Source organism: Calonectris borealis, chromosome 17, assembly GCF_964195595.1.
Source record: "Calonectris borealis chromosome 17, bCalBor7.hap1.2, whole genome shotgun sequence".
NCBI lineage: Eukaryota > Metazoa > Chordata > Aves > Procellariiformes > Procellariidae > Calonectris > Calonectris borealis.
In genome coordinates this window covers 776,722-796,741 of record NC_134328.1, presented here as the reverse complement: position 1 = coordinate 796,741, position 20,020 = coordinate 776,722, and the positions used below count along the sequence as shown (strand labels likewise).

At 39.9% G+C, this 20,020-nt stretch overlaps 1 protein-coding gene across 8 annotated transcripts in view; it reads right to left on the bottom strand.

Annotated features, from left to right (window-relative positions):
- RALGAPB (Ral GTPase activating protein non-catalytic subunit beta) overlaps positions 1-20,020 on the bottom strand; it is a 65,758-nt gene that overhangs the window by 21,791 nt on the left and 23,947 nt on the right. For 6 of the 8 annotated variants that reach the window (XM_075166197.1, XM_075166190.1, XM_075166195.1 and 3 more), the window contains 10 exons: positions 15,027-15,228; positions 13,476-13,643; positions 12,256-12,370; positions 11,858-12,005; positions 9,126-9,190; positions 8,795-8,927; positions 7,251-7,384; positions 4,587-4,769; positions 2,359-2,510; positions 490-677 (listed from right to left, as the gene is read on the bottom strand). In XM_075166197.1, coding sequence (XP_075022298.1) covers positions 490-677; positions 2,359-2,510; positions 4,587-4,769; positions 7,251-7,384; positions 8,795-8,927; positions 9,126-9,190; positions 11,858-12,005; positions 12,256-12,370; positions 13,476-13,643; positions 15,027-15,228 — 1,488 coding nt within the window. The remainder of the gene's footprint in view (positions 1-489; positions 678-2,358; positions 2,511-4,586; positions 4,770-7,250; positions 7,385-8,794; positions 8,928-9,125; positions 9,191-11,857; positions 12,006-12,255; positions 12,371-13,475; positions 13,644-15,026; positions 15,229-20,020) is intronic. The other 2 variants (XM_075166194.1, XM_075166196.1) reach the window with 2 other exon arrangements.

The following is a 20,020-nucleotide window of genomic DNA, read 5'->3' as shown; positions in this document are numbered from 1 at the left end:
AGCTGAAAGCACCCACAGAAACATTTAGTAACAGGAGACCTAAAACAAGCAAAAAGCAAAAGCAACTGTGCAAGCATAAAGTTGTCACATCAACTATTTGTTGAGCACTTATCCTTATCAAGCCTCCTATACGCTTTATGTTTTCATTCTTTTATGAACAAGGATGTTTTCAAAATGTAATGATATTGCTTTTTTCCATCAGCAATAATTTAGATGGCAGTCAGCTGCAAGTATCTGATCTAACTGGGTGAAAGATACAGAGACAACTGCAGGAACAATTTGGATGGGCTTTTACATGTTTGACTGTCAGTGGCATTAAAGTTGTTCCCACCACTTCATCCTCCCAGAACAACACTCTGCTCAATCGCACACCCACAGAACAGGTAAGCCCCTGAAATGTGAGAGAGACTTGATGAAGCACCTTTGTTTAGCAGCTCTATACAGAGAGTTTTAACCAGAGGAAGAAGGGAATGGGAAATATGAACTTACTCTGTTCATTCCCTAGAGGCTGCTCCAACATCGCCAGGATGACACTATTATCCAAAACGAAGTAACGGAAGCTATGCTTGTTTATGGTAGGTAGGCGAGAATATTTAATTAATGTGGTTTCGTTCACCAAGCTGCAAGGAGAAGCAGGGCCACTGGGAGAAGGAAATGCTCCAAGTAACTGCATAATACTGCAAATGAGAAAAAAGTTAAGAGTTATGACAGATTAAGACAACGAACTGTTCCACCCAAGCACAGACCTCAACTCATATTCTTCATTTGTATCTTGACATAGCAGTTACCGTATCAGGGCAAGCCCTCCCTCTCCCATCAGCTTGTTTTAAAACAGAACCAGTAACTTCAGAAAAACATGCATGAAAACATACAAAGAAGGGTACTCTGCCTGCAGAATGAGTTTCTTTATAACCTAGGTTATAAGGATACTAAGATATGCTTTAAAGCACGAAAATCTGTACCCTTCCACAGCTTTTTTTATGTTCATTCTTATAAGAAGATTATGGACGATTGGAGATAATCATCCATACTTTAGTCCACTCTTGTATCAACAAGCAAGGCAGATGTGGTAGATGCACTAGTTATGATTGTCTTTGCTTTCTGCAAGTACAGATTACATTAACTTAAAACCCTTTAGGAACGACCCAGGATCACACAAGCATGGCTACCACAGATGGGAGAAAGCCTCCAGGTGTGGTCCAACAGTGCCAACCTCCTTGGAGCCACAGCCTTGGGAGGCTCCTAGAAGTACCGATTTAAATCATCTGAAGTTGTACGGGATCTACCTAATACTATTAGAAATTGAAAATTTCTATGGCAGGAACCAATAATGAGAGTTGTCCAGCGTCAGACTGAAGATCATATGATCTAACTCATGACTTAACTCTTAACACCACCACCCAGACCAAAAGTAAGTTTATTGAAGTCCTCCCCACACACTTTTCCACTTTACTCTGAGAACAGATAGTTTCATCTCTCTAAATGAAAAGAGACACTTTTAGGCAACAATGAAGGTTTGTCCACAAGTTCCAATGAGTAGTTGTTTGTACCTTGGAAATTACACATTTGTTTTTACTAACAGTAAAGTTTATAACAATTTTATCGCAAAGCAGAGCAAAAAAGAAAGCAGCTGTTGCCTTTTGCAGAACATATTTATCCTAACCATCCTCAATCTGTCCTGTCTACCATCACGCTGTTCATCCAGTAAAACAGTGCTTTTCAACTTCTCTGGCGCAAATCTCAATTTTCCTCTCTGTGCTTCCCCTCCCCCACCCACATATTATCTGTTACTGCATTTCCAGCAGAACCTCTCAAACATATTAAGCAAGCCCAATGCTGTGGGCAGAATGACATCCCATCCTGCACCAGCTTACATCTGCTGCACGTGCCATTCCCTGCTGCGTTACACGAGACAGCGTCTATCAGTTTCCCAATCAGCGTGGGGGTGGCATATCTTGTCAGGCTGAGGAGAAGGAGAAGGGGGAATGGAAAGACAGGATCACTAGGTCAAGTGGGAGATAGAGGGAACTGCTGTCTGCAGAGAGGACTGGCCAAGAACAGAATACCAGGGGCTGCAGGAGGGCTTGGGTTTTGCTCTCAAGGAGGAGAACAGGTAGGAGGGGAAGACAGCAATCACAGGGATTCTTTTTCTGTGGAACACCTGTAATGGGAGGGGGAAGACAGCTAAGTAGAGCACAGGACAACCCTGCCCAAAGGGCAAAACAGAGGGAGCTTCTGGCTGACTTTTCAGATGCTCTTGCTACATCACAGAGATCTCACCAGCTGGGAACTCCCAATTAAAAACACTCTCAAACAAGGCAATGCTAAACAGTAAACATGCTCTGACAAATTACATACCACGTTAGTGTAGCTTCAGCAGCATCCTTCACTCTCATTGATGCGGGGTTTGGCTCCTTATCTCCTTTGTACTTGACCTCTTGTTCACTGTTTTTGGATTTACTTCCTGAAATGCCCAGCTCCACAATCTCCAGTACCTCTTTTAAACAATCCTAAAACAGAAGAGGAGCCACTTTAAAGCAGAAGCACTCTGCTAAATGACTCCAAGACCTCAGTGAAACAGTGATATACCATCAATTAAAATAAAATGCTGCTGTAATATGAGCACAGAAATAAAGGCAAAAGATTATTCTAACAGACAGTCTTGGCATAAGATCATATTTGATATAGGAATGATATTTTCTCCACCTATAGATGTCTACTTATGTTTGTATTCTAATGGTAAAAAGTGCTCTGAATGAATGTATACACACAATATATTCCATTATATATCTACAAAATTGCCAAGAGGACTACTAAGAGTGCAATTGAAAAATGTAAACATACTTAAAGAGATAACAAATGCATTTCTGAGACTCTCTGCAGAACTTTTAATTAAGTTCTAAGCACATTAAGAATGATCTCATCCGGAAAATTGCAAGAAATCCTTTTCCAAATCTTTCAATTACCAACAGCTTTCACAAGTAAAATATATCATGGTATCTAATTCATCAAGAGAACAACAACAATATTCTAAAAGTACACAGCAAAGCTTCAACAAATCTATTATAGGAGAGGCCAACACTCAGTAGAACTGCAGGTATGACTCACAAGTGTTGCTCATTACAAAATCGTTTGCTGAAAATATTTGGATTGCTACAACAAAGGTTGGAATCTCATGGCTTGAGCATAGAATAACAAGGAAAGTGTTCTCATGAATAAATAACTGGCTAAAATCTGAACGCAAGTAAGTGGTCAGTTTTTACCACCAGAGACCAGGCAGGGTTCTATGCCTTGGCCTGTGTCCTTCCTTACATTCATAATGGATGTAGAAAAAGAGGTGAAGAGGAAGATTAAAGTTTTCTGACAAAGCAAAATTAATCAGCGCTGAGATGCAAAGACTGGCTGTGAAGAATTACAGAAGGAGTATAAAGAGTTAGCTAGTAAAATAGCAGGTGAGATTCAAAGCAAATATAAGGTGAGGCACCTGGAAAATTGCAATTCTAATACTTGCAAATGCAATGAAAGGTTCCCATCTGACTATCATGATTCAGAAACGAGCTATTAAGTGTCCAGTATATACTATACACAGTATGTAACACTATCTCAATATGCAGTGATAATTAAAATAAAAAAAGAACCTAATGAAAGGAAATAAAGCATTATGCAACTGAATAAACCCATGTTGTGCCAGGAAATCAGGGAAACCATCCTCTCCTAGTCACATACTGCCATGCCAGTATCCCAAAGCACATGCAGAAAGCATCTTTATTTAAAGTCCTGCTTGTAGGTTTTAAATTTTCATTTTTTTAAATATACATATTTGTATATATTCTATAGAATATATAAACAAAATATAAAGTTATATAAAATATATGTTCTATATAATACATTAAAATATTATATAATACATATTAATATACATTACATATAAAAATATAGGACGACCACCAAACTGTCTCTGCAAGGAGACCAACAATGAAAATATGCACCCAGATTTTTTTTTTTTTTCCCCTTTTCTTTTTGAACAGCAGGACAGAAGACTGTTGGAAACATGCATCTTTCAATTCCTGCTCTTCTCAGGCTTCCCAAGCAAATTCCATCTTGGATTGAGCCTTGCTCAGTTTCTAGAAAACTGGTTTCTTGGTGAAACAAACTATGATTATCAAAATATTAGAATCAAAGGAATTTCATTAAGTCTAGAAGATGCTTTAGTCAGGTGAGCAATGAGAAGAGACATGGCTTTTAGTGAAGTTTATCTGTAGCAGGCAGCTATGCTATATATACACCATTAATTCCCATATTTCTCTTTTCAGTTTCTCTTTTTTTCAGGTTTTCTTTTCTTCTCTCTTTTTCTAGTTTCACAAAGCAAGAAGAAAGATCAAGACATTCTTAGAAATATGACAGGTAATTTTAAAGCCAAAAACATTCTTGGTGAATAAAGAGCAGAAATTAAAATTCAAAACTATTTTGCACGAAAATTAGTTTTGAAATTCCTAGTATACTTTTGAAAACTAAGAAAAGTCAGGTCGAGCATGAAAGGCATTACAATTTGGAGCGCTCAAAATAGATACACCAGCGACTCTTACCTTCTCATCCAGCATGTCAGGGTGCTCAGTGAGCCAGACACAGAGGCACTGGAAAGCTGCAACTATCATGGAGTGAAGGTCGCGGGAGTGGAGCGGGGCTGGGCGGCTGCACTGGTACACTATGTAGCTGCACACTGAACTAATAGCTCTCTTCCGATCAGAGGAATCAACCACCACTTTCACCTGGGTAAAGGAGGCAGGACAGGATGAGAACTCCTCCACAAAAATCTCTCGGAGAAGAAATAGTTTTTAAAAGCATTTTTAAATGCAGTTTTAAGAAATGAGAACAAACGGTTGAGCTCTCATGATTACAGCTTAAAAGCTGTGGGTAAAAATATTTAACAGTGATGGATATTGAAATTTAAAGGAAAGAAATGCTGCATTGAGATGCCACCAGATTGCATGGCTTGGTTTCCAAGAGCAAGAGTGGTACCAATATGATTTGATAAGAAACTAATTGCAAGTTGAATAAATTAGCATTTGAAACTTATTTTCAGCAAATACCTCTCTCCTTCAGCTATAGCAACCCATTTTGTACCTCTGAGAACCCAAATCTCCCTTCCACGGGGCTTCATTCTGCTCACATAACTTTCCACTAGGCATATTTTGTCAGCACGGTAACTTTCACCAGTGAAAAAGGGACAAGAAAACCACCCTCAGACAAGCAGATTGGCAACAGACCCATAACCCCTCTCCCAAAACTCATTGCAAAAACCTCGCAGCTTCTCTCCCAGCTGAGGGCTTCAGGGAGCAAGGCTCCAGACCAGAGGGTTAGTGAAGAGGCACGTATGCTGAGTACACTGAGGCACGAAGATTTACATTATAAAACTAAAGAACTGAATTTCTCTTTTCTTCCCAACCTGTGACTTGGCACTGGAACAGTCAGTCAAAGCTGGATTTTTCTACTCTGTAGCATTTGACCATGCCATATAAAGCTTTACTCCTTAAGGTGCACCCTTTTCCAAGCAGGAAGGTGGATGGTCTTGCTGGTGACAAGACCGGAGCCAGGCAGCTGAACTCCACACAGCAGGGGGGTAAGAATTCAGAGCCCTAGGATGAAGGCAGCATTTCCTTCAGAAGCGCAAGATCTACAGCGAATAGAGTCCCCTCAAGATGAGTTTATCTCAACCAAAAGCAGGTTGGTGAGCTAGCACACTTGCAGGAAACAGGATTTTTGAATTTACCAAGTCCCACTAATAACCTGGTGCTGAACAGACACAGGGCAGCCTCTAACCTGAGAAGGGCTTTGGGAATTGTCACCTCCAAAGGGACAAGCAGAACTGGTTCTCCACTCTGCACTTCTGCATTAGGAGGTGATCTCTTTCTACCCTCTTTGTTACGAAGTGGAAAGATAGCCAAGATACCCCAGGGGAAGAATTACTTCAGTTGCATAAGAATTACACAAAGTTTACAAAATTTAATATTAACCTGGGTAGGCATTTGAAAGATAATATATTTTCACATTCCCATCTCATTGCAAGCCAAGGAAAAAAAAAACTGGTTTAACCACACAAGCTGCAGGAACCCCTAGTTCCATATGATGCTCTATAAGACCCAGTAACCATACATTAATTAATCGCAGAACACTTTCAAATGCATCCTTCAGCTCATGCTGCTGCAGTAATAAAATAAGCACCCAGTCCAACATGGCTCATTGCTGACTCCACGCTCTAAAAAATGCCTGAGACATGCATATTTCAAAGAGATCTGTCAAGTTCCCAGGGGAATATGACAGGAAATGCTGAACTGTCACGCCATGTCATCGTGGCTGCTGTAAATACGCTGCTTAACAAACATCATGAAGTCCAGCTTGGGGACAAAAGCCCTCAAGCAGAAAAGGGCATTTTACCTCTCAACAAAAAAGCTCCCCCCCCACCTAGTAGCTTTAGTTCAGTTATTTGCTGTTAAATCAAGGAACTGTGTGCAGATACAGCTCTGAAGAAGGTGACACCTTCATAGTAGAAACACACTATCATTTTCTAAGCTCAGAAAACTATTTCCAGGATGAGATGGAAGGGGAAAAGCAAGTACTACACTTACAAAAAGGGCAATAAGTTGTTTAATACCCTGGCATATTTGCAATCTGCCAACTAAGAGCAACAAAACCTCTTGTTTCTAAGTCTGGTTACATAGTGAACAGAGACCAGCCACCCAGCCAAGCAAAGCTGTGATAAATGGTTCACAGTGGGGTTGAAAACTAACGGCCCAAGCCCCTACACTGCCACTGGAAGCTTAGTGACAAGTTTTTCCTCAACTGTGCAACCTAATATGGCAGATGCATCCCCTGAAGTGTAAAAAACAAAACAAAAGCCAAAACCAGACACACATGGGAATCCATGAGAAAGGTTAGGAGCCATCCAGCTAGCTCAACAAGAGCCAGCTAGCTCGACATGAGCTCAAGTAGAGCCACGTGTATCTGAAAAGCCACCCTGAGCTTCACTTTCAGCCAGCAGGCGTTTACAGGGCACACATCATCTGAGCCACAGAGCTTTATGCTAGGAGAAGATGAAGTACGAAAGGAGTACTGTTTTTTCTTGTGTCCAAACAGAACATTTGCTGACAAACTCAGACACAGATATCTGTTTGGTGGCATGACTTTCTCCTAAACAGGACTATAATCACCCTTTGAGAAGAGGCCAGAGCACACAAAACTTCACCTCTCACCTTTGCCAGTCCAGAGAGAAGCTCCAGTGCAGCCAGAGAGATACTCATGTCCTGCCTCCACTGTGAGTTGAGTCTTTGGGTTACCAAGTGAATACTGCGTATCAGTAGTCCAGCAGCTGTATCTGTATTAAGAGCTAGGATATAACCCCAATACCACATACCACAAGGAGGGAAAATAACTAAGCATTAGTGACGATAAGCAAAGCACAGGCACAAGCCAAAGCAGCCACAATACACACATAAAATAAGATTATACACAACCCAGAATCTAGAAATTGGGTTGGTCACTTTTGCACAGGCTAACTCCCTTATATACACCACCAGACATTATACAAATACATTCAGACTAACTTATCTCATTTTTTTTTTTAAAAAAGACGTTTGGATAATCCCAGTAAAAACAGACCATCTTGTTTTCAGTTCTCTCTTGTTTGAAACCTCCAGCTTCAAATTCTTTTCATAAATTTCATAAACCCTTACCTTTTGTGCATAAAAAAAATTCCAATAAAATGAATATATCACAAAAATATCTTTAAGTTATGTCACGGTTTAAAGACTCAGTAAGTCAAATATTTACGATTTTTTTTAACCTTATAAAGGGATATTTTTACAAGAACTTGTCAATGAAAACCCATACGAATTAAACACACAATTCAAATGATGTGCTGAAAACTAGCACTTTAATAATTTCAAACACACAAATCCTGTAGGGAAAGCACCAACATGTTTGTATTAATCCCTCGAATATACTAAAGTCTTTCTGGCTAATCTCCCTCCTCTCCTCAGTTATAGAACTAGAGGAAAAAAATGTTTTTGGTTGGCGAGAACAGAGTTGTCAATCTAGGCTACAATATAATAAAGGTGATCTGTTCTCACATTTACTGGGTCGACATCAGTTAAACTGAAGACGACCAAAGGAGCAAGTTAAATTCCAGGATCTCGACATTCGGCCAGTTTACCACACACAGATTTAGTAGAACATAAATTTTATTACAAAGATTCAAAAATGCATGGTACAAGACATAGCAAACAAACGTTAATTAAGAAATTCTCTTGTTATAATAAATGACACATCACAAGCATTCTGTTTACTTGCTCTATAAAACCAGGAGTCCCCCAAATGCTCTTTAAATATGCAAATATGCAAAAAGTCAGGTAAGCATTTGGAATGCTACCAAAATGAATGAAGCAATTAATTTACACTTGGTGTACATTTATCCCATTATTGTTCATGAAAACTAAGTGTCTCGAAAACATATCCTGAAGTAAAACAGTTTGCGAACACCTCCTTTTTCATAAGCTTTTACATTCTTATTTTTTAAGTGTTCACAGAGTCCCTTAGTAGGATTAAACAACCACCAACTAAACAGCACATATGAGCACAAACTGGCCATAAACAAAAGGGCTATCCACTCTGAGTTCAAAACACCCATGCACATTGAAGTATTAGCCAGGATTAGGAGCGGGGGGGGGGGGGGAACCCAACCACAAAAAACATCACCCTGGCATATAACAGAGTTCTTTTTCAAAAGAGCTATCCTTACCATAATCCCTCAGAAGGGCTTGTGCTGGTCTCTCGCTATCTGGTGTTGTGGGCTCCGTACTGCCCCCACTTGCAGTGCTAATGCCACTGTTGGTACGACTGTGGCTTTTGAAGAGGTGATTTTCACCACCGTTCTGCAAATTGAAAGTCAGTTTTGAGCGATGAGAAGATTTTTCTGAGTAGAGTTCCCTATACCAGAGGATGCTCTCAGATACAATGGAGAAAAAAAGATGATCAAACCTCAAGATGCTAACTGAGCAGCTTACAACAGCAGATACAATGAGTAATGCATTCTTTTTGAAGTGGTAACTTCATAAACAAAAAATACTTACCGTTTCCATCTGACAGCCAATGGCTTCTAACAGCGCTGAATCTTGAACAATATTTAACATTGCACCTGAAGAATCAGATATAAGAAGGTAACTAAAGACGGCAGTAGAATGTTCACTGCTCAAATTTACAAAGAAGCACTGAAGATCTAACATACAGGATCTCCATCCTGTTTTAGGAAACACAGGATTTGCTTCAGACTTAGCAGTTCGAAGCAGATGAGAACTGAGATAGAGTGCTTTCAGCTGTTTTAAAAATGCTTTGAACATAGGTTTTTCAAATTCCTCAGTTTAGAAGGATTTTGGTTTCACAAAAGGGCTGAAATCATTCCTTGTCTCCCATCAGATTGTGCTCATTTAAAAACTCAGGTTACATTTAAGGATATCTACTGATTCTGTGAATAAAATAACAGTATTTGTTAGATAACTGAGAGCGCTAAAATGAGGTGTGTAGTCCAGCGCCACCTCAAGGGTTATACAGTGCTGGCCTTGGCTACGTTCTTGCCTGGCACAAAGAGGCTCCCTTCCCCGGTTTGGCCGTTAGGAGCCAAAAGGCAGCTGGCAAACAAAAACATGTTTTCAAGTCTTAATGAACTAGCAGTACAGACAGCAACCTGCTGGAAGAGAAAGTGAATAATGTCTGTTCTATTCAGCAACCCTTAAGACATCAGTGCAAGTGACCATGCTTGTTCTCATAATGATCTGTGATGAGCGAAATGAACCCCCAAACCACCATAACACAAGGACTTTTATTTTCATAAAGACATTTCTGCCCCCGCCCCACAAAAAAAAAAATCAAGGCTAATATTTGCATCATTGATAATTTGTAGGTTTGTAGAGCAAATTAAAAATTGCTTGCATTTCGATTTGGCTAAAATATAAACCCAATTTCCTAAATCAGGAGGCCAGTGCATAATCTGAGGTGGGATACACTGAAATTCTCTCCACCTGGAAGTCATCCCCAGCCTCTCACTTTCTGTGCTTTGTTTTCCATCAGTGCCCAAAACACCGTATTGAAAAAGCTGAAGCTCTAAGTGCAGGGGTAAGCCAACCCTACTGCATCCAAACTAGCCAGCAGGTAGTTATCTCTTCCATCTTGGGAGAGATTAACTACACCCAAGTGCAACACAAATTAAAATTGCCGATGCATTCAGGGTGCCTTAGGTCAGCTGGCATGAAGAGCCTATATCTGCTTGGCAGCATCACCCCCAGGCAACGAGGAACGAAGCAGTAAGGACACAGACCTGTAACAGGCTGACACTGACACACTCAGTGGCATCAATTTTAATTTTCTGTCCCCCCCCCCCCCCCAGCAATGAGTGTTAAGGAAAACACTACTTGTTATATGAAGGGAAATGCACTCACTGTCAAAAATTTAATGAGCAGCTGGAAGCAAACACTGATTTTGTTGAGAAGCTGGTGGCACGTGTAAGAATCTCTGGCTAAACTGGAGATTCATGAATCCTTTCCAACCAAAACCAGCAGGAAATAACTTCACATACAGAAACAGGAGTTTAACAACAGGAATACAGGGGAGATGGACTATCATGGAAATAGTAATGGTAAAAACCATTCAAGGCAGAGCATCTACGCAGCTGGATGCAAACACCAACTTGCAGTGGAGGCGTACAGGAACACATAGGTAGGATTTAACAAAGCATCACCCAGCGGTTCCCGATGTGGTGCAACCCCCTGTGCACCAATACTCTGTGGGTTTCGCTTGGAGGATTGCTTTGAAACCATAAATATCCTCGTGCCTTCACCAGCAGTGGTTGCAAATCATTCTTTCAAATCATTCTCCCCTAGTCTTCCACTAGTGGAGGAACTATCTCAACCACTGCAAGGAAACTTTCCGATAGTCTTTGCAGACTGGATTTGTTTCCCTTCACTTCACTGCTCATGCAATTTTCCTTCCCTCCCCTATTAATCAGGTAGGCTGTCTGTCTTCCAGAACAAGGCAGACACCTCCCACCACAGTACAAGTCTGTTTCCTTTTTAAACAGACAAAAGGAAAGTGGTATTCTAATTATTGAAGGACAAGAACACCATGATGTGGAAAAAGGCACTTCTAAATAGAGAAAAATAAGGGCGGGGGGGGAAGAATAAGAGGCAAGTACATTTTTTACTGGCTATTATGCACACATTATGCACTATTCAAGTTTTCAGCTTCTACTTCTGAGTATTCAGAATAATGTTAATACACTCATTACCTCAAAGAACAGTTTGTTGCCAAACTACAATGCATCTCCAGACTCTATTCCAAAGCTTTTGTCTGAAGATTTACACAGTGCTAAACAAACGTCATCTGTATTCTGCCAGTGCTGGACCACCGGTCACCCAGTATTTCAATGTGTTTCCAGGCTTAATCATGCCAAAAACTAAAGTGTTCCCTGTAACCCATTAGTCAAGAATCCTTCCCAATATTAAAACAACATTTTTTCCTTTTTCCATTCCTAATTATGACTGACTTTTCCTGGTAGAATGTGCTTTTACTTCCACCTCTACTTTTCAGGTACTATTCCACATTCGTAAAAAGAGAGAGATTATTTTAACCAAAATGTGAGGCTTTTCAAGATGTTTTCATAGTACGAGGGAGATTATACAGATGACAATCTGCCAGGAATTTCATCTTTTTTCTTGCAAAGCAACACATGACTAATAAACCACATTATTCCAGGACAGATTAAGACAGACACTTCTACAACACAATTAATGAATAAAAAAGTTTAAATAACCTAGTATCATTTGAGTGTTGTTGGGATCTGTTTCCGTTTGCAAAGCTCCTATAAGTATATTCACAAGCCTCAGCTTCAAGGAAAGGAAGGTTACTGGCTTATCATATGTTGAGCTGTCATCATTGCTGAACTTCCCTTCCAGGACAACCTGAAGGAAAAATACATTTATTTCAGTATCAATTAGAGATCACACCAGCATGGTATTGGTTTCAAAAGTCAATATCCACAACACACATTGCTACTGACAACTTTTAATACAGTCTTACTGTTACACACTTTCTATAAGAGTTTCAGTGCCAAATAGAACACCAAATAAAACCCACAAGTCATCCAAATCCCACTCCAAAACAACCAGGGAAAGAAAAATGGTATGCAAAACAAAGTAGTAAGGTTACTACCTCAGACTTTATGGTTCCAAAGTGATGAGGGAGAGGCAACAGAGACAGCAAGATGTTAATTGAAGCTCTTCTTAGCTCTGTGGGGTTTACATAGATTTTAAACTTTGAGAGTTCTCTGCAAATCAAAGCATCATACAGTTAATCAACTTTTCACAGGAATCTGGAGCCAAATTTAATTAAGTTAGAATTAAATATACAGCCCCAGTGGTCTTAAAAAATAATTTGCAGTATACAATGTAGCTGTTCCTTTCTAGGCTCATTTTCTTCTTTTTTTTTTTTTTAAATAGCAGCAATAACACAATGAATTCATGCAGGAACCATCACTTGCTAAGGATTCTGTACCCCATATAAAAGTTGATGAAAGTATTATTCATATACTGCATCTTCAAAGCAGGATGTTTCGGTCATGAGCCTCTACTGGCCTACTACAACTCAAACCCACCCAGGATTATCGGAGAGCCACAGAATAAGCTCATGCGCACATTGCATGAAACACAAGCTGCTTAGCGAATAGATCAACTTTTGTCAGTAGCCACCAGCAAATTCTTCTACTTAGAAGACCTATCCAAAAGAAGCAGTGGCTCAGACTTAAGCCCAGAAGATAAATAATATTTTATGCATAACTTCAAAATTAAATGCAGTACCAAGACATAAAACATATGTTGAAGGCATGCACAGAGTAGTATTAAGTGCCTTAAATTACTTAGCAAAATGTCCAGAAATCCATAAAGCTCTGACAAGTGAGGTTATATCTGCTGGTTTAAGAACCTACTACAATTTCACCAGCCTGTCTAAACTATCAATTTTTCTATTTAATGTTGTGTAAGATTACTCTCTCAATGAATTCAATGCAGCAACAGCCACTAAAGAATATCCTGTGAAATTTTACTTAAAAATCAGTAGGCTTTCAATATATTTGAACTAAATCACTCCTTTTCCCTGTTCTTACAGATACTCCTTTCCCTCAGTGAATATGTAGGTAACAACTCTCATATTTCATTTAAAATAAACACTACTATTGCTTTAAAGAAAATTGTATTGAATAAAATTAAAAATTAGAGCTTATGAAGTGCTGCTATTATCACTATCAAATATATACACAGTATGGGGCCCACATTACAGAATTCCTTCAGTGAAAACTACTCAGGAATGACAGAAACCCCAGAAGATAAACACCTCCCCACATTTCTGATGATATTTACATGGAAATAGCAATTTACCTGTCAGGTAAAATAGTTTCAAGAGCCGAAATGAAATAAGGAACCACGACATCAATCCCTTTCAGGTCACAGCAGAACAAAGGAGGGGAGTTTAAAATAACACTGGCAAGAACGGGGTGGCAAACGAAATCTGCTATCTGCAAACCCTGAATTAAAAGCATGTAAAATCTGACAAAGAAAGATAAGATTGAATTATTTGCACATAAAAAGCATCAGCATCCCACATGAACAAGAATGTGCAGCCACTATTTGATCTTTTCTATATAAGATAGGCTAAGTTTCAAAATCAGAGCTAGGAAACCTTTATATGAGCATTCCCCCAAGTTACTTTAGCACAGGCAAACGCACCTAACCAGCTTAAAAAAATCCTCACAAATCACATGTATTTCATGTGAAAAGCCAGGGCAGCACAGTTTTATTGAAGCCTCTGATTTGTTGTAATACATGGACTGGGAGCTGTGTAAATACAGCCCAGATGTTTACTAACAGTGCTGGGATCATGTGCTCTCTCACTACTTCCTCCCACGTGTAAGGATGGGAGTTAAGACCTTGATTTTAACTCCCCAGCACAAGAAAAATACTGCTAAATCTTTTGGGGCAGGGGGGAACAAGATAGGACACGCTGATCAGCGATTTGGAAAATAAGACCAAACATATCCATCGTAACCAGTTCAAATGAAAAAGCAGGGGGGCAGGAACCTAGCTGGCCATCATCCTAAAGCAGTTAGTTACTTTCACAGTTTCTTGTTAGAGAATACTTATATGCCCTTTATTTTATTTTTTTAAAAGAATCTCACTGACTGGGTAAGAGAAACACAAACTATCTATCCACAAAACACTACAATATGCAAGAAATAAAATAGTTCAGTCTTCCAGGAAGTTTTGGTGCCATCTGGGACAAACGTACCTGAACAGTTTGAGAGAGTCATGATTTATAGTTGATTCTCTGCCTCTAGCCTTTGCTATTTCACTTTTTAACAAAAATTCAGAAAAAAGGTACACTACGATAGGCAAGACTGCCTTATTTTATTAGAAACAAAATTGTAAACAGAGGTAGATCAGAACACACTGTTTTAAGTAATAGAATATTAGCGCATTTCTATATTTAAAGAAAAAAAAAAAACAACCCACAAACACATTCCCTTTCAGTGTTGTGGTGTTTGACAACGTAAGACCCTTCACGGTCTAAAGTGTACGAAGTCTCATGTCTGCACACTTATTTTTCCATCGGAACAATATTCAGTGACAAGTTAAAAAAAACAAGAATACAAAAGGCAAGAAAGTATCAAAAAGACAATGTTCCTTCCAGCTGGGAGGCACTTCAAGGGACTTCCCTTCAACTGGAACTTGAAAAAAACCCAATGAAAACCAGCATCGTGAGAAGACAAAAGGAAATCGCTACTCGGGGATCCCCACCTACAGCATCTGAAGGCTAACCAGGCTTTTTGAATTGGCAAGACAGGATTCAGACAGTAACTGAATGCTATTCACTGTGAATTAAGTTGCACCATAACGTTACACCAATAAAGCAACTGGAAGGTAGGTTAGTACCGGGATAGGTAAGCTGGTAAAATTTCCTCCCCAGTCTTCTTGCTACAAAATATCCTACACAGTGTCCCGCAGGCCTCTGCCCTTCCCGCTTCATAGTTGTCTGGGAAGTCAGCCGCATCAAACATGGGGTTGGAAGCCATTGTGTCCGTGGACATTTGCGATCCTTTCCGGCGGAACTCCACGCTAGCTTGAGTTGCTATAGCTGGGAAGAGAGAAAAGAGTGTTTCATTGCTTTTGTTAATATATATAATAGGCTCATGGGATCCTGGACACAAAGATCAAGTCAAATTTAGAAGTTATCATGAAGCTGTTAGTTCACTGTATTTGAGTCAGTGCCTCTGTTTCGAAAGTATTTGTGGGTGTAACTAACTTTTTCTTTATAAGGATGACAACAACTGATCTTCATGTTCTAGAGCCTGTCCCAACTTTCTGCTGGGAAGAATATGCTTATATCCAATATTAGCTTCCTACCCTCTCTGGAGGACAAGGATCTTCCCTCACCTAGCTCCCTTCTCAGAAAAATGGTGTACCACCTTGCCTTGCTGCCTTAAAATACCAACAAACACTTAGACAGTGCCATTACTGTGACCTCCAGGCAAATGCTTAATTTTCAACTGGCCAGCTAACCTCTTATGCTGCCCTGAACACAAAGCTGCTTTGATCCAATTTTGTTGTATAAACATACTTACTAAAAAACATAGTCCAAAAATGTTAAGGACCCATATCAGAAAGAGAAATTTCCTGAATTGGTCCCTCCCTCCTCACATGACTACTGAAATTGCTAAATAAATTTGAGGTTAGACAGCCTCCAGACAGCAGCTACCAGGGAGGCTGGCTACTCCCCATCCCACAACACGCTCCACACGCTCCTCCCGGGAGCCCGCCGTTACCTATACGGGACACGGTTCTCCGAGCTCTGTGCTCCCTCCCTGCAGGACGGCTCTGCCAGTCCAAGCCAGTTGAATTCATGTCTTTCTAGAGAGGTTTCTGGTCCCCCTTTCACACATCAGTATCATGTGCGTACGATGCAGGAGGCTACTCACTTTGCTGGCTTCACCTTTTCTTCCAGGATGGCAATCAAAAAAGATATATTGCTCTCTGTGTGTTTTTTTTTTTCTTCCCTTCTTTTTTTCATTTTTTACTTTAGACAACTTCACTTTTGGATTACTAACGGCAGAAAGACCACATTCCTTCTTATTTTTAGCTAAGACTACATTGATTTTCAAAACTCTTATAAGCTACAAAACCAAACAACAGATAATGTGTGCTGCTATCAGAATCACGCCAATGCAGTTCCATCAGTACCGGAGAACCTCCTCTATCTCAAGCTTAGGGGAACATCAGGTTCACACTCAGTCTTGCAAACAAAGGCCCACTAACACTTTGACAGTTGGAACACTTGTTAATTTACGGATAGGGTTTTTTTTGTTTGTTTTGTTTGTTAAGGAAACGTCCTAATGACAAGTGTCTACTCTTAATTTTTTGTCTTTAAATTTGTGGTTTAATGTACTGTTACCTTACAAATTTTCATGACATAAGTGGCAAATAGTCACAAATCTTTATGCATCTTCCCATGAGCCATTTTTTTTGTCCTAAATAAGCTATCCAGCAATATATTGTAGTTGGAAAAAAACACTACATGCACAATGCATACAAATCAAACACTAGGTCTGTAAAATAAGCTTTAAGTAAAAAAAACATGGTTAGTGCAAAGTCCTGGAACTCATGACATGATCACAGACTAAAGTACAGAAAGGATGGGACTGATTCAGGCAGATTAATTTGCTTTTGCCAACAATCCTCCCCATTCAAAAACACACACAAAAAATTACTCATCTTTTTCAAGTAAAAGTGCAAAAGCTACAAGAGACAATGAGAATGAATTTACAAATAAAATATGGGATTATGGAAAAAGAAAAGCATGACCGCAATTAAGGAAAAGCTACTGGTTCCTACTTACAAGATTTATAAGAAAGAAGAATTTGGATAAAAGATGCTGCAAGATAATAGAAATAAAATGGAAACAAATCAAAGGACAGCAGTAGTTATAAAATACTTTTAAGATGGTGAAATCGTAATATAAGTTAAGAAGCTTTTAGCTTTTTCAAAAAATAGATTAAAAGCTTTATGATATAGCAAGCTCGTTAAACACATAGGAAATTGGCATTCAGGTCCAAAATTATGGTTTTGAAAGTACCATGCAAAACAATGAACAAAAAGTTACAAAATACTAATAAGATTTAGAGCTGTTCATATCTATGTACATCAGTTCTTTAAATGGATGTATTAACCCTTCCCAGCTCAAGTACATTTCCCTATGTTGCACTGTATAGGGAGTATACACCAGGCTGTCCTAAGGCTTCTGTGACTCAGGGTATGTCTTGTAGGGGGAAGGTTACTTACCTGCAGAGTCTCCTCACAGCCATACTCCTGCTTCAAAACCATGAGTTCCTGACAGTTTTACAGCTCTGTCTTCCCTAACCCAAGTTGCTAACAACCCTTAACAGCAGGCAGTAGACCCAGGCATGCCTCCCCTGACCACCAGCTCAATCAACAATCTTCCAAAGCAGAAATAAAAGGCAGAACGCTACCGGAAATATCAACATCTCAAAAACAATCTCCAGAGAAAGAAGAGAGGAAAGAAAGTGGCCAGGTACCAGGAGAGAACACCACCACCTCGTACGAGCTGCTTCTTTGAACGTGCAGGGTCAGATCAAGACTTGTGACCAAGCCTCTCAGCAACACTCAGGAGGTCCCTAATCAGGGCTTCTTACAGTTTGCTCCTAAACCCCCAGAAACATTCTTTGGGACATTAATATTAATGACAGTAGGGCCAGAAGAGATGAGGGTAAAAATATACCCCAAGACTCCCCCGCTGCCAACAGCACCTGCGTGATACCAACAACCTCCTAGGCAAGACTCCGTCAGCTGCTATAAAACACACAGCTACAGGCTTGTGACTGACTTCTTTAGGTACAAGGAGTAAGAATGAGCCCATCAGATTGGAAGATTCAGTTACTGAGAAGCTGGCACAAGGTATTCATGAGTTTCGCCCAATTCTCACAAGTTGCTGAAGACAACAACTAGCAGCAGCATGCACCGTATGGCCAAGCTTGTCTAGCGGAAACACATTCTGCCAACGAAATTACACTCGGCACATGTACACACACCCCAGAGCTGTCATATTCAGGGTTAACTTCATAAAGGCTTCACAGCGAATTTCTTATGAAGGAGTTTTCTCAAGTACCAACCATAGAGAGCTATTTATGCCACAGTAACAGCTAAATAAATACCATGCAGCCATCTAATTCTAAAGACTATGCCACCAGGATCCAGCTCCTTTCAAACCAACTATACATTTTCGAACAGATTGTTTTTCCTCCCTCGCCATAATACAGAGTAATGTTCATTAGCTGCCTGCTATAAAGCCATAAAGCTTCACCATCAAGGTCTGAGTGCAGAAACTAAAATCTGATACAAGACTCTCGTGGCACAAAAGCATTCCACCAATGATGGCAAGATTGCTGTTTTGCTTCAGAATCCAAACGACACAAGACTATCTTGAATACGGGGCTCAAAGAGCAAACAGGAAGACTGTTTCCAGGTGATAAACTCCACCAGTACGCAGCCGTATACAGGTGACTTCCAGCTAATCTTGTGGGAGGGAAAAATACTCTCTCTTCGCAAAGAGACAGACAAAACCACAGCAACCACAAACATGAAATACATAGTTATCCTGAATCGTGCAAGGGTTGGTACAAGAAGTTTACCAATGAAGATGACAGAAAACTGAACAACAGTGGGGCAGCAGTTTTATTCACAGAACCAAAGAAGAGTTGAGGCTGGAGGGGACCTCTGGAGATGATATAGTCAGCACTCCCCCTCCAAGAAGGGGCAAGTAGAGCAAGCTCAGTTACCCCTCCACCCATCCAGATATTTTTTCAGTTCAGAACCTAGAAGAAGCTGCACATTTTTTCCATCACAGTCATTTTTCTTGACTTCCTTTCTGGAAATTAAAGAATTCACGAAGTAAGATATGTGAGGCTCCAGGACAAGGAGAAAAGCAAGGGTAGATAGGTACTCATTCACATTTGGCCTTGATCAACTGCTCTTTACTTCCAAAAGCTCAAAAAGACTTGTGCTGTAACACAGGAGAAGGACAATGTGCTAGTCTGTGTGAATCAGCAGGGTTCGTTTAAAAGAACTGAACTAAATTCTGAACTAGAACTTGAGACCGCAGCTCATCCGCAGGGTTACTTGTTAGGCACTCGCATTTAGCCACAATAACTCTTCAGAAATCATATCATATGCGTTCTCATTGAGAATATGTCACATGACAGGAGAGGAATAAGAAACACACGCTAGAAAATGCAGTGTTCCAGAAAGGTGTCCCAGGGCAGGGGAACTCTGCAGGACCAAGGAGCAACCTGTATGAAGATAATTCACCTCTTTCTTTTTCAAAATGGTCCTCAGTCCTCCAGCCAGCAATGAAACAGAGAAATCATATCAGAGAGCTACGAGAGAAGAAATTCTTAACTGCACTGGCATTGAAACAAGCTGAACATTAGAAGGGTTTAAAGCTGTTGAGAGCTTATACAGCTGCAGTCCCAGACCTAAAAGAAAAATAGTGCGTGTGGGCCAGTGGAAGACAATACTACATAGCAAAGCTGATTTTAAGTGCAGACACTTCCTAATCATAAAATATTTAAAGCATCCATAAAAACAATGGTGCTTCCTGAAGCTAATGCAAAGATTATCAACAGCAGTGTCAAACGTGGCAAGAATATTCAAGCTAGTGTCAGAAGCGTTACTGTACCAGCCTACTGAGGATAGCAGATGGACCATGATATACAGGTATCAATAATAAATACAAGTATTTTGGCCAACCTGCAGCCAAAAAGAAGTCTTATAACAAGCAGATTTATTTTTGTCCTCTTTCCTAAAGTAGTGATTGTGGCAGCTAACTGTCCCTTCTCTGCTGCCCTCTTTCTTCA